This window comes from Vidua chalybeata, chromosome 5, assembly GCF_026979565.1.
Source record: "Vidua chalybeata isolate OUT-0048 chromosome 5, bVidCha1 merged haplotype, whole genome shotgun sequence".
NCBI classification, from domain to species: domain Eukaryota; kingdom Metazoa; phylum Chordata; class Aves; order Passeriformes; family Viduidae; genus Vidua; species Vidua chalybeata.
This window is the reverse complement of record NC_071534.1, coordinates 71,777,493-71,791,128: the sequence shown is the minus strand read 5'-3', so window position 1 is coordinate 71,791,128 and position 13,636 is coordinate 71,777,493. Positions and strand designations below refer to the sequence as shown.

At 67.9% G+C, this 13,636-nt stretch overlaps 1 protein-coding gene across 2 annotated transcripts in view; it reads left to right on the top strand.

The window, feature by feature from the left end:
- The window catches only part of MAPK8IP2 (mitogen-activated protein kinase 8 interacting protein 2), a 31,090-nt gene that overhangs the window by 896 nt on the left and 16,558 nt on the right, over positions 1-13,636 (top strand). The window contains exons 2-6 of one of the 2 annotated variants that reach the window (XM_053944255.1): positions 6,035-6,140; positions 6,374-6,625; positions 9,623-9,725; positions 11,266-11,400; positions 11,530-13,470. In XM_053944255.1, coding sequence (XP_053800230.1) covers positions 6,035-6,140; positions 6,374-6,625; positions 9,623-9,725; positions 11,266-11,400; positions 11,530-13,470 — 2,537 coding nt within the window. Of the gene's footprint in view, positions 1-6,034; positions 6,141-6,373; positions 6,626-9,622; positions 9,726-11,265; positions 13,471-13,636 lie in introns of both variants that reach the window. The other variant, XM_053944253.1, reaches the window with a different exon arrangement.

Here is a 13,636-nt window from a genome sequence, read left to right as displayed (position 1 = left end):
CGGCAGGGGAATGGGAAGGGCAGGAGGCGGCGGTGAGGGGCACCTGGAGGGCCCCGGGGATGCGGGAGCTGCGGAGAGAGGAGCAGGGGACAGCGAGGCTGCGGGACGTGCCCTTGGGTGGCCGTGGCCTGTGCTGGGCAGGGCTCCCCTTCTCTGGGGTGTCCCTGTGCCCAGGATGTCCCCTCCTCTGAGCATCCCTGTCCCCAGGATGTCCCCTCCTCTGAGCATCTCCATCCCCGGGATGTCCCCCTTCCCTAAGCATCCTCGTCCCCGGGCTGTCCCCGTCCCCGGGCTGTCCCCGTCCCTGGGCTGTCCCCGCCCGCGGTGGCGCAGGGAGGGGACGCCACGGCCTCGCTGGGGCTGCTCGGCCCCGGGCCGGGCCCTGGGGCAGCCGGGCCCGGTCCGGGGAGCGGGAGCTGCGCACGGAGCCATCCCAAAAGCCGGGGCCGATCCCTGGGGCTGCTGTGGCTGCGCTCGGGTCTCCCCCGAGCATCCCGAGATCCAGCCGGGAATGGTGACGGAGGGCCCGAATCCGGCTGTGCCTTTCCTAAGGAGCCGCGGGGAGGGGGTTCCCAGCCCGGCTTGGGGTGGCCGGTGGGGTGGGACCCCCTGGCCGGAGAGGGAGAGGCCGGAATGGGCTGGGAACGCTCCCTCGATGTGGGAATGCTCGATGTGGGAATTCCAGGCGCACCCGCAGCCGGGCCTTGGGATGGCTCCCACCTCCCGCTTGGGCCGTGCCAGCCCCAGGTGCCTGTCAGGAGCCCCCGGTCCCCAATTTGGGGTGACCACAGGGTCGGAGCCGGCTCCGGGAGCAGTCCGGGTCCCTTCCCCGGCCGCTGTGGGGGTCCCTTCCCGGCGCTCCGAGCCGCCTCCCGGGCAGTGCGCAGGGAGCGGGGCTGGCAGGGATGAGGAAATTCCACCCGCCCGGGGCCTGCGCCGCCCGCGGCGCTCCCCGGGGAGCCCGGCCCTGGCAGCGCTGGCACCGCCGCTGTCCCCTGCCCTGCCCAGCCCTCCCGGCCCCGTGCCCCCCGCCAGGTGACGCTGGGCCCCTTTGGGGTCCCCTCCCGCTCGGGGTGGTGGCACTGGGGTCACCGGGATGCCGTAGCGAGGGGGGGGGGGGGGTCCTGCAGGTTCCTTCCCGGTCCTCTGTGCGTGTGCGGGGCTGGGTGAGACCCCCGGCCCTGCCCCGCCCTCGGCTCCGCTCCTGTCCCTCGGTCCCAGCCGGCCCCGGGAGTGTCCCCAAGGTGGGGACGGGCACTGTCCTCGTTCTCGCTGCTCATCCCCGGCGCTGCGTCCCTGCGCCCATGGCCCCATGTCCCCAGCCCGGTCCCCAGGGGTCCCATCGGGGAGATCGTGGGACTGGGTGGGCTCTCGCTGCTGGTCCCACCCCACCACAGCGTCCCCATCCCACTGTGACCACCCCATCCCACTGTGCCATTCCCACCCCATGTGACCATCCCAACCCAAAGCAGTGTCCCCGTCCCTCCCTGTCATTCCCATCCCACCACAGTGTCCCCACCCCACTGCAGTGTCCCCATCCCATCCCATCCCATCCCATCCCATCCCATCCCATCCCATCCCATCCCATCCCATCCCATCCCCATGTCCCCCAGCCAGGAGCAGGAGCTGCTCCCCCAGTGAGGAGGGTCCAGGGGTACAGGAGAGGACCCCGAGGTCCCCACCCCAGGAGGACTCAGCCCCGCTGTCCCTGTCCCCCCTGTGTGCCCACAGGACCCCCTAAGACCCCGGGGACAGCGGAGGGTCCCGGGGTTCTTCCTGCGGGGGGGGCAGCCCCCGATATTCTGTGGAGTTAGGGAGATGGCTCTGCACCCCCTAGGGCTCTGCACCCCAAAATCCTGGGATCTGCACCCCAACACCCCTGGGCTCTGCACCCCAATATCCTGAGATCTGCACCCCGACATCCTGGGAACTGCACCCCAACACCCCTGGGCTCTGCACCCCCTAGGGCTCTGCACCCCAAAATCCTGGGATCTGCACCCCAATATCCTGGGATCTGCACCCCAACACCCCTGGGCTCTGCACCCCCTAGGGCTCTGCACCCCAAAATCCTGGGATCTGCACACCGTAGGGCTCTACTCCCCAACATCCTGGGATCTGCACCCCAACACCCCCTAGGGCTCTGCACCCCAATATCCTGGGATCTGCACCCCAACATCATGGAATCTGCACCCCAACACCCCTGGGCTATGCACCCCGTAGGGCTCTGCTCCCTGACACCCCAGGACTCTGCTCCCCGCCAGCCTGGGGTTCTGCACCCCAAAACCCCGGGGGTCTTTTCCACAATACCCCAGACTCTGACCCTATAATCCAACAGGCTCTTCACCCCAAAGGGCTCTGCACCCCAAAAACGTTCTGCTCCCCAAGACCTCAGAGTTTGACACCCTGAAACCCCAAAGGGTTCTGAACCCCAAAGGGTTCTGCACCTCGACATCCCATAACTCAGCACCCCAAAGGCTTCTGAACCCCAAAATTTCTGTTCCACTACACGCCAGGGCTCTGCACCCCGAAGTCCTTTACATCCCAATGTCCCGGGGCTCTGCACCCCAAAAGGCTGCGCTCCCCAACACCCCGGGACCCTTCACCCCACAGCCCCAGGGCTCCCCTCTCCCGTGCGGGATCCTTTGGGGTCCCGCTCAGCCCCGTTCCCGCCGCAGCCCCCGGCCCCGTCTCCGTTTCTGCCGCTTTTGCCCCAAATCTGCGCGGATTCGGCGCGGCCGTGCCCTACTTCTGGGAATTATGGGATTAGGGGAATCTTCCTGCCGGGGAATCGGGAGCGGCTGCACCGCGGGGGGGGACAGGGGACAGCCCTGGGCCCCTCTGGGCTCTGACCCTGCTGCCACCCCGCGGGCTGAGCCCCCGCGCCTGCCCGAGCCCACCTGGCTGTCCCCAACCCCACGGAGGGTGGGCACAGCGTCCCACTGGTGCCCAGGTGCTGCCACACCCCCCTGGGGACAAGCTGGGGGTCCTGCGTGTCCCCAGCCCCATGGAAGGTGGCAGAGGGTCCTACTGACACCTGGCTGCTGCCACAGTCCCCTGGGGATGGTCCTGGGTGTCCCCAACCCCGGGGAGGGTGACCTGAGGGTCCCAGTGGCACCCAGACACTGCCACATACCCTTAGGACTGGGATGGGGACCCTGGGTGTCCCCAACCTCGGGGAGGGTGACCTGAGGGTCCCAGTGGCACCCAGACACTGCCACATACCCTTAGGACTGGGATGGGGGACCCTGGGTGTCCCCAACCCCAGGGAGGGTGACCAGAGGGTCCCGGTGACACCCAGGCACCCTTGGGACCGGGATGGGGGACCCTGGGTGTCCCCAACCCCAGGGAGGGTGACCAGAGGGTCCCGGTGACACCCAGGCACCCTTGGGACCGGGATGGGGGACCCTGGGTGTCCCCAACCCCAGGGAGGGTGACCAGAGGGTCCCGGTGACACCCAGGCACCCTTGGGACCGGGATGGGGGACCCTGGGTGTCCCCAACCCCAGGGAGGGTGACCAGAGGGTCCCGGTGACACCCAGGCACCCTTGGGACCGGGATGGGGGACCCTGGGTGTCCCCAACCCCAGGGAGGGTGACCAGAGGGTCCCGGTGACACCCAGGCACCCTTGGGACCGGGATGGGGGACCCTGGGTGTCCCCAGCCCCAGGGAGGGTGACCAGAGGGTCCCGGTGACCCCCAGGCACCCTTGGGACCGGGATGGGGGACCCTGGGTGTCCCCAACCCCAGGGAGGGTGACCAGAGGGTCCCGGTGACACCCAGGCACCCTTGGGACCGGGATGGGGGACCCTGGGTGTCCCCAACCCCAGGGAGGGTGACCAGAGGGTCCCGGTGACCCCCAGGCCATACCTCCCACCTCAGCGAGCCCCCCACCCCAAGCCCCAGTTTCTGTTTTCCCACCCCAAGCCCTGCCGGGATTTGGGGATTTCTCTCCGTTCCGTTGTTCCCGCAGGAGCCGCCGGTTTCCATGGCACCCCCGTTCCCTGGGAATGCGCTCAGGGCCCCTCGGGGTGTCACAGCCTGGCTCCTCTTTGTCACCCCCAGCCGTGCCCCCCCCCAGTGACCCCCCCCCAGCAGCACAGGTCACCCCAAACCTGGTGACCGTCCCCTCCCCACCTCGGCTCCGGGGATTCTGCCGAGCCGGGAATTTGGGACGTGTGGTGGCCTCGGCACCTCCGCCCAGCCGGTGCCACCGCGTGGTGACAGCCGCGTGGTGACGTGGCCCTGTCGCTGTCCTGTGCCAGCACCCAGGGGTGACAGGGTTTGGTGCCACATCCATGTGGCACCAGAGGTGACAGGGCTGTGGTGACATGTCCGTGTGGCACCAGAAATGACCATGTCCTGGTGCCATGTCCTTGTGGCACCCAGAGGTGACAGGGCTGTGGTGACATGACCATGTGGCACCAGAGATGACAATGTCCTGGTGCCATGTCCGTGTGGCACCCAGGGGTGACAGGGGAGTCATGACATGACCATGTGGCACCCAGGGGTGACAGGGTTGTGATGCCATGACCATGTGGCACCAGAGATGACAATGTCCTGGTGCCATGTCCGTGTGGCACCCAGGGGTGACAGGGGAGTGATGACACATCCATGTGGCACCAGAGGTGACAAGGTTGTGGTGACATGTCCCTGTGTTATGGAGATGTGTCCCTGTGGTTGTCCTGTGCCAGCACCCAGGGGTGACAGGGGAGTGATGACATGTCCATGTGGCACCCATGGGTGACAGGGTGGTGGTGTCATGTCCGTATGGCACCAGAGGTGACAATGTCCTGGTGCCATTCCCATGTGGCATCCAGGGGTGACAGGGGTGTGGTACCATGTCCATGTGGCACCAGAAGTGACAATGTCCTGGTGCCATGTCCATGTGGCACCCAGGGGTGACAGGGTTGTAGTGCCATGTCCCTGTGTTATGGTGACATGTACCTGTGGTTGTCCCATGCTGGCACCAGGGGTGACAGGGTTATGGTGACATGTCCATGTGGCTTCCAGGGGTGACAGGGTGGTGGTGTCATGTCCATGTGGCTTCCAGGGGTGACAGGGTTATGGTGACATGTCCCTGTGTTATGGTGACATGTGCCTGTGGCTGTCCCATGCTGGCACCAGGGGTGACAGGGTTATGGTGACATGTCCATGTGGCTTCCAGGGGTGACAGGGTTATGGTGACATGTCCATGTGGCTTCCAGGGGTGACAGGGTTGTAGTGCCATGTCCCTGTGTTATGGTGACACGTACCTGTGGTTGTCCCATGCTGGCACCAGGGGTGACAGGGTTGTGGTGACATGTTCCTGTGGTTGTCCTGTGCCAGCACCAAGGGGTGGCAGGATTACGGTGACACGTCCATGTGACACCAGAGGTGACAGGGTTGTAGTGACATGTCCTTGTGGTTCTCTTATGTTGGCATCCAGGGGTGACAGTGTCCTGGTGCCATGTTTGTGTAGCACCAGAGGTGACAGTGTCCTGGTGCCATGCCCGTGTGGCACCAGAGGTGACAATGTCCTGGTGCCATGCCCGTGTGGCACCAGAGGTGACTGTCCTGGTGCCATGCCCGTGTGGCACCAGAGGTGACAGGATTTGGTGCCATGTCCGTGTGGCACCAGAGGTGACTGTCCTGGTGCCATGCCCGTGTGGCACCAGAGGTGACAGGATTTGGTGCCATGTCCGTGTGGCACCAGAGGTGACTGTCCTGGTGCCATGCCCGTGTGGCACCAGAGGTGACAGTGTCCTGGTGCCATATCCGTGTGGCACCAGAGGTGACAGGATTTGGTGCCATGCCCGTGTGGCACCAGAGGTGACAGTGTCCTGGTGCCATATCCGTGTGGCACCAGAGGTGACAGTGTCCTGGTGCCATGCCCGTGTGGCACCAGAGGTGACAGTGTCCTGGTGCCCTGTCCCTGGCGCTGCCACGCCGGGAGTGCCACCCATACAGGGACAGATGTCCCCGTGGTGCCACTTTGCTCTCCGGGTGCCATGAGGGGCCGGCCGGGCCGTCCCTGAGCTGTGTCCCCGCTGTCCCCAGGCCCCCCCAGGACATCAGCCTGGAGGAGTTCGATGACGAGGACCTGTCGGAGATCACGGACGACTGCGGCATCGGCCTCAACTACGACTCGGACCACTACGAGAAGGTGCGGTGGCCCTTGGGGACACCGCGGGGGCTCTGGGGACACCGGGCTGCCGCGACTCACCCGCAGCGGTGGCTTTGGTGGCTCTGTGGCTGCTGAGGCAAAGGGGACGAGCCGGGCGTCCCTTGTCCCACCTAGGACACCCCACCAGGGGACTGGGGGCGCTGCCACCCCCTCGGCGGCAGGGCGGGTGGCCCGCGGCTGTCCCCACGCCCCTGACACGCTGCCACCCGCAGGACTGCCTGGTGCTGGAGCGCGGGGAGCAGCCGCACCCCGTGTGCACCTTCCAGGACGACTTCCAGGAGTTCGAGATGATCGACGACAACGACGACGACGACGACGACGACGAGGAGGAAGAGGAGGAGGAGGAAGGCAACGAGCTGGAGGCGCCGCCGTCCCCCTCGGCCTCGCCCATCCCCTCGCCCGCCCTGGAGGAGACGCAGAAGCACCGCCCCACCACCCTCAACCTGACGGCCCCGGGCACCCAGGTGAGGCCGGGCTGGCCCAGGTGTCCCCTTGCCGCCCGCCGTCCGTGTCCCTTTTCCCTCGGGGTCGCTGTCCCCGTCCCCCATGCCCCCTCCCGGGGTCACTGTCCCCTTCCCCTCCTTGGGTCATTGTCCCCTTCCCCTCCTTGGGTCATTGTCCCTTTTCCCTCGGGGTCGCTGTCCCCGTCCCCCATGCCCCCTCCCGGGGTCACTGTCCCCTTTCCTCCCCTTGGGTCATTGTCCCTTTCCCCTCCTTGGGTCATTGTCCCTTTCCCCTCCTTGGGTCACTGTCCCTTCCCTTCCCTTCCGTGGTCACTGTCCCCGTCCCCCCGAGATCTGTGTCCCTTCCCTCGCTTGGGTCATTGTCCCTTGCCCCCACCTGAGGTCACTGTCCCCTCCCTTCTGTGGTCACTGTCCCCATCCCCCCGAGATCTGTGTCCCTTCCTTCGCTTGGGTCATTGTCCCCTTCCCCTCCTTGGGTCACTGTCCCCTTCCCTTCCGTGGTCACTGTCCCCTTCCCCTCCTTGGTCACTGTCCCCTTCCCCTCCTTGGGTCATTGTCCCTTTTCCCTCGCTTGGGTCATTGTCCCTTGCCCCCACCTGAGGTCACTGTCCCCTTCCCCTCCTTGGGTCACTGTCCCTTCCCTTCCGTGGTCATTGTCCCCATCCCCCCGAGATCTGTGTCCCTTCCCCTCCTTGGGTCACTGTCCCTTTCCCCTCCTTGGGTCATTGTCCCTTTTCCCTCGCTTGGGTCATTGTCCCTTGCCCCCACCTGAGGTCACTGTCCCCTCCCTTCTGTGGTCACTGTCCCCGTCCTCCCGAGATCTCTGTCCCTTCTCTCGCTTGGATCATTGTCCCTTTCCCCTCCTTGGGTCATTGTCCCTTCCCTTCCGTGGTCACTGTCCCCTCCCCCTTGGGTCACTGTCCCCTCCCCCCCGGAGTTCTCCGTCCCCAGTGCCCACCCCCAGGCCGTGTCCCCCCCATTTTCCCGGGCTCGGGGCTCCCCCGGGGGTGTCCCCCCGGCCGTGTCGCTGTCGCCGCGGGGGTGTCCCCGTGTCGCCGCGCACGCTCCGCCGCAGTGTGTGGGAAGCCGCGCGCGGAGCGGCCGCAGCCGCCGGCGTTGCCAGGGAACCGCGGGCCCTCGGGAATTTCGGGAACCCCCCCCCCCCGCTTTTCCCGGGAGGGCACCGCGCTCTGCCGGGCTGCGGGGGGGGGGGGGGGGGGTGGCTCCGGGGGGTGGCGGTCACCGCGTGGGGACAGAGCGCGGGGGTCCTGCCCTGCCCGGCCGCGTCTCGGTGTGGCTCTGTCATCCCTTGGGAGGGGCGGGTGGAGTCCCGGGATCTGCCCCATCTCGGGGTCCCGGCAGGAGGTGACATCCTGGCCCTCGGGCCCTGTGTCCCTGTCCCCCCAGAACCCATCCCTGTGTCCCCCTTGCAGCCATCCCTGTGTCCCCCCAGAACCCATCCCTGTCCCCCCATCCCTTGTCCCCTGTCTTTATCCCTCCCACCACCCTTCACCTGTCCTCCCACGGCATGTCCCCTATCCCTGTCCCCCCCATCCCTGTCCCCTCCTGCACCCATTCCCATCCCTGTCCCCCCTAGGACCCATTCCCACATCTCCCCATTCCCACATCTCCCCATTCCCATCTCCCCAGTCCCACCTCCCCATTCCCACCTCCCCATTCCCATTCCCATTCCCCATTCCCATCTCCCCCATTCCCACATCCCCCCATTCCCATCTCCCCATTCCCATTCCCCATTCCCATCTCCCCCATTCCCATCTCCCCCAGTCCCACCTCCCCATTCCCATTCCCATCCCCCCATTCCCATCCCCCCATTCCCATCTCCCCCATTCCCACCTCCCCATTCCCATCTCCCCATTCCCACATCCCCCCATTCCCATCCCCCCATCTCTCCCATCCCTGTCCCCCCCACATTCCCATATCCCTGTCCCCTCGGTGCCCACCCCAATCCCTGTCAGGGCCACCCCGGTTGGTGCCCGGTGGCCCCGGCAGATCCCTAATCGTTGCTCCCGCCGGGATCGGCCGGGATTAGCGCTGCCCGCTCTTCCCGGCGGGACTAATCCGCAGCTGCCGGCGCGACATTCCCGAACATCCCGGGGGCTCCGGGCGTCCCGGGGCTCCCCACACCCCTGCGGGGTGGGGCCGTGCTCCTGGGGTCCCACACGGGTGTCCCGCGGTCAGCGCCGCTGCTGGCTTTGTCCCCGGGGTGGGCACCGTGCCACCCGTGCCACCCGTGCCGTGCCGTGCCGTGCCGTGCCCGGCCCCATCTGGCCCGGCAGGGGATGCAGGGATGCGGCGGCCCTAATCCGGATAAACGCCGCGCACGTGGCGCGGGGGCTGCCAGGCACCTCCGAGTGTGACACCCCCGAACCTGCCCCCCACCCACACCGCCAGCAGCCACCGCCGTACCCCCGTCCCTGTCCCCTTCAGCGCCACTCCCATCCCAGCCCCGGGGCTGGGACCCCCATCCCTGTCCCCTTCAGCGCCACTCCCATCCCTGTCCCCTTCAGCGCCACTCCCATCCCTGTCCCCGGGGCTGGGACCCCCATCCCTGTCCCCTTCACCGCCGTACCCCCGTCCCTGTCCCCTTCAGCACCGTACCCCCATCCCTGTCCCCTTCAGCGCCGTACCCCCATCCCTGTCCCCTTCAGCACCACTCCTATCCCTGTCCCCGGGGCTGGGACCCCCATCCCTGTCCCCTTCAGCGCCGTACCCCCATCCCTGTCCCCGGGGCTGGGACCCCCATCCCTGTCCCCTTCAGCGCCACTCCCATCCCTGTCCCCGGGGATGTCCCCCCATCCCTCTCCCCCCAGCACCCATCCCTGTCCCTCCGGCACCCATTCCCATCCCTGTCCCCCACATCCCCCATTCCCACATCCCCCATTCCCGCCCCCCATTCCGGTGTCCCCCCGGAGTCCCCAGACGCTCCCCGGGGGCGGGGGGCACCCCCTGAGCCCCCCGGCTCTGCTGTCCCCGCAGGATTCCCTGAACAACAACGGCGGCTTCGCCGCGCCCGCGCCGCGCCCCAGCTGGCAGGACGCGCTGCTGCACTCCTCCTCCTCCTCCTCTTCCTCACACACCGGTGAGCGCGGGGCTGCGGCGGTGGCGGTGTCACAGCGGGGCTGTGACAATGGCGGTGTGACAGCGGGGCTGTGCCAGTGATGGGGTGCCAGTGGTGGTGTCACAGCGGGGCTGTGCCAGTGGGGCTGTGACAATGGCGGGGTGACAGCGGGGCTGTGACAGTGGCAGTGTCACACCAGGGCTGTGCCAGTGGGGCTGTGACAATGGCGGGGTGACAGCGGGCATGTGTCAGTGGCAGGGTGACAGCGGGGCTGTGCCAACACGGGTGTGACAGCGGGGCTGTGACAGTGGGGCTGTGACATGCAGGTGTGACCATGCAGGTGTGACAGTGGGAATGACAGTGGGACTGTGACAGTGGGGCTGTCACAGTCAGGCTGTGACAGTGGGGCTGTGCCAACGTGGGTGTGACAGTGGGGCTGTGACAATGGGCTGTGACAGTGGGGTTGTCACAATGGGCTGTGACATGCAGGTGTGACCATGCAGGTGTGACATTTGGGCTGTGACAGTGGGGCTGTGACAATGGGCTGTGACATGCAGGTGTGACAGTAGGGCAGTGACAGTGGGGCTGTGACATGCAGGTGTGACCATGCAGGTGACATTTGGGCTGTGACAGTGGGGCAGTGACAGTGGGACTGTGACAGTGGGGCTGTGCCAACGCAGGTGTGACAGTAGGGCTGTGACCATGCAGGTGTGACATTTGGGCTGTGACAGTGGGGCTGTGACAATGGGGTGTGACAGTGGGGCAGTGGGGCAGTGACAGTGGGGCAGTGACAGTGGGACTGTGACAGTGGGGCTGTGCCAACGCAGGTGTGACAGTGGGGCTGTGACAATGCAGGTGTGAATTTGGGCTGTGACAGCGGGGCTGTGACAATGGGGTGTGACAGTGGGGCAGTGGGGCAGTGACAGTGGGGCAGTGACAGTGGGCTGTGACAATGGGCTGTGACAGTGGGGTTGTGACAATGGGCTGTGACATGCAGGTGTGGCCATGCAGGTGTGACAACGGGGCTGTGACAGCGGGGCTGTGACAATGGGGTGTGACAGCGGGGCTGTGACAATGGGGTGTGACAGTGGGGCAGTGACAGTGGGGCTGTGACAGTGGGCTGTGACAGCGGGGCTGTGACAGCGGGGCTGTGACAATGGGGTGTGACAGCGGGGCTGTGACAGCGGGGCTGTGACAATGGGGTGTGACAGCGGGGCTGTGACAGCGGGGCTGTGACAATGGGGTGTGACAGTGGGGCAGTGACAGTGGGCTGTGACAATGCAGGTGTGAATTTAGGCTGTGACAGCGGGGCTGTGACAATGGGGTTTGACAGCGGGGCCGTGACAGCGGGGCTGTGACAATGGGGTGTGACAGCGGGGCCGTGACAGCGGGGCTGTGACAATGGGGTGTGACAGCGGGGCAGTGGGGCAGTGACAGTGGGGCAGTGACAGTGGGCTGTGACAATGGGCTGTGACATTTGGGCTGTGCCGACGCGGGTGTGAAGCCGAGCTCCCGCAGCCGCCCCGCGGGGTGACGCCGGCTCCTGTCGCCCTCCCTGCAGGACACTCGTCCCCCCACGCCTGCATCCTGGACGGACCCTGCCTGGAGAGCCCGCCGGGCCCCGGGGGGGCTCCCCCCTCGCTGCCGCCCTCCCCCCTGGACTCGCAAGGCAACAGCCCCGAGTCCCTGGCACATGGTAACCCATCGCCCCCGAGAGCCGCGCCCGATTTTAACATGAACCTCATCTCCGCTGCGCTCCGAGCTCCGCTCTCCCCGCCGCGCCCCCGCCAGCCGCCCCCGCCTCACCCCTGTCTCTCTCCAACAGGGCCCGCGGCTCCCCCCGGCGCCCCCGAGGCCGCCCCCCCGCCCCAGGCCGCCCCCCAGGCCCCCACGCAGCCCCAGGGCGGCGGCAGCCCGGGGTCCCCCCGCCCGCAGCCGCAGCCGCAGCCGCGGCCCCCCCGGCCGGAGCGGGACGGGGCTCCCGCGGAGCCGCTCAGCTCCGACGGGGAGGGTGCCCAGTCCGGCCGGGCCGCCAGCGTGCGCGGCCACCCCTCGGGCTCCTCGGAGACCACCTCGCCCTCCTCGGACCCGGGCATCGAGGCCGACCTCACGAGCCGCACGGCCAAGCCCTTCCTGCCCGGCGGGCGGCGCGGGGACGAGCTGAGCTCGCCCGGCTCTGACTCGGACGTGGACGGGGAGCTCGAGGCGGCTTTCGCCGGCGGGCGCCTGGTCAGCAACATGATCTCGTCCATCTCGGAGACCGAGCTGGACCTCAGCAGCGACAGCAGCAGCGGCCGCTCGTCCCACCTGACCAACTCCATCGAGGAGGCCAGCTCGCCCGGCTCCGAGGGCGAGCTGGAGCCCGAGCTGGAGGCGCCCGGCCTGCTGGGCATCAAGGACTCGCTGCTGCTGGACAAGGGCAAGGAGGACGAGGAGGAGCCGGCCGAGAGGGGCCCGCCGGAGCGCGGCGTGGTCCGGAGGGAGAGCCTGGCCGAGCTGAAGATGGACGCCTACTACGACAGCCTGGACCCGGCCGACGGCCCCGCGCCCGAGGGCCAGACCGACGTGTCCAGCGCCAGCCCCCTGGACCTGAAGATCGACCCCGACCACAGCCTGGAGAGCATCCGCCGCTCCTTCTACCTGCCCGTGGGGCCCAAGCTGATGCCCGAGGCGGACGAAGAGGACAACAGCGAGTACGACTCCGACTCGGAGTCGGAGCCCGACCTGAGCGAGGACTCGGACTCGCCGTGGCTGCTCAGCAACCTGGTGAACAAGATGATCTCGGAGGGCTCGTACCCCATCAAGTGCCCGGACGAGTGCTTCCAGAACAGCCACTCGCTGTGCGACACCATCTCGCCCGCCTCCGACCTGGAGCCCGAGATCCTGAGCGAGGCGCTGGACGAGGAGCCGGGCCCGCGGGACTCGCCGGCGGCGCTGGCGGACGCGGTGCCGGCGGCGCGGTGCCAGCGTGGCGCCATCGAGCTGGTGGACATGGAGACGCTGCGCAGCTCCCTGGCCGAGGCCGAGCACGCGGCCGCGGAGCCGCCGCCGGAGCCGCCGGCCGAGGAGCCGGGGCCCTTCCTGTTCCTCAGCAACCCCACCAACGACACCATCGCGCCCGTGTGCCCCGGCCGCCCCGTCGCCCTCGGCCGCCTGGACGCCTCCGAGGTCCTGGCCACCCTGGGCTGCCGCCCGGCGTCGCTCCCGCGGGCGTCCCCCGGCACCGAGCCCGCTGTCCCCGGCGGGGATCGCCGCCCCGCCAGCCCCCGGCGCTGGGCCCTCGACGGGGACCTGGACTTGGGCGTGCTGGAGGCCGACGCCATGATCGACGACGTCCGGTTAGCGCCCGACGCCGACCCCGCCGCGCTGGACGTGTCCACGGCCAAGACCAACCGCGGCTTCGCCATGGCCTTGGAGGAGGCCGAGCCGCCCTTGGTGACCCCGCGCCGGGGCAGCCCGGCCGGGGAGGTGCCGGTGCCGCCGGAGCCGCCGGCGCTGGACGAGTCGCTGGCCTACGACTCGGTCAAGTACACGCTGGTGGTGGACGAGCACACGCAGCTGGAGCTGGTCAGCCTGCGGCGCTGCACGTCCGTGCTCAGCGACGACAGTGACATCCTGAGGGCCTGCGACGATGAGGTGGCCTTTGGGGACGGGCTGGTGGCCCCCGACGCGCGCAGCTCCTCCGAGGACTCGTCCCCCGAGGCCGACCTGCAGTTCTCCAAGAAGTTCCTCAACGTCTTCGTCAACAGCACCTCGCGCTCCTCCAGTAAGTGGCGGTGTCACGTCGGGACGGGTCGTGACGCGCCGTGACGTGTCACGGCGTCCTGGGCTGGTCTGGGTGACCTTGGCACGCCGGCTGCCCTCCGTGTCCTGCCCCAGCCATTCCCGTGTACCCCGCTGTGGCACGTCACGATGCGTCACAAGATGTTGCG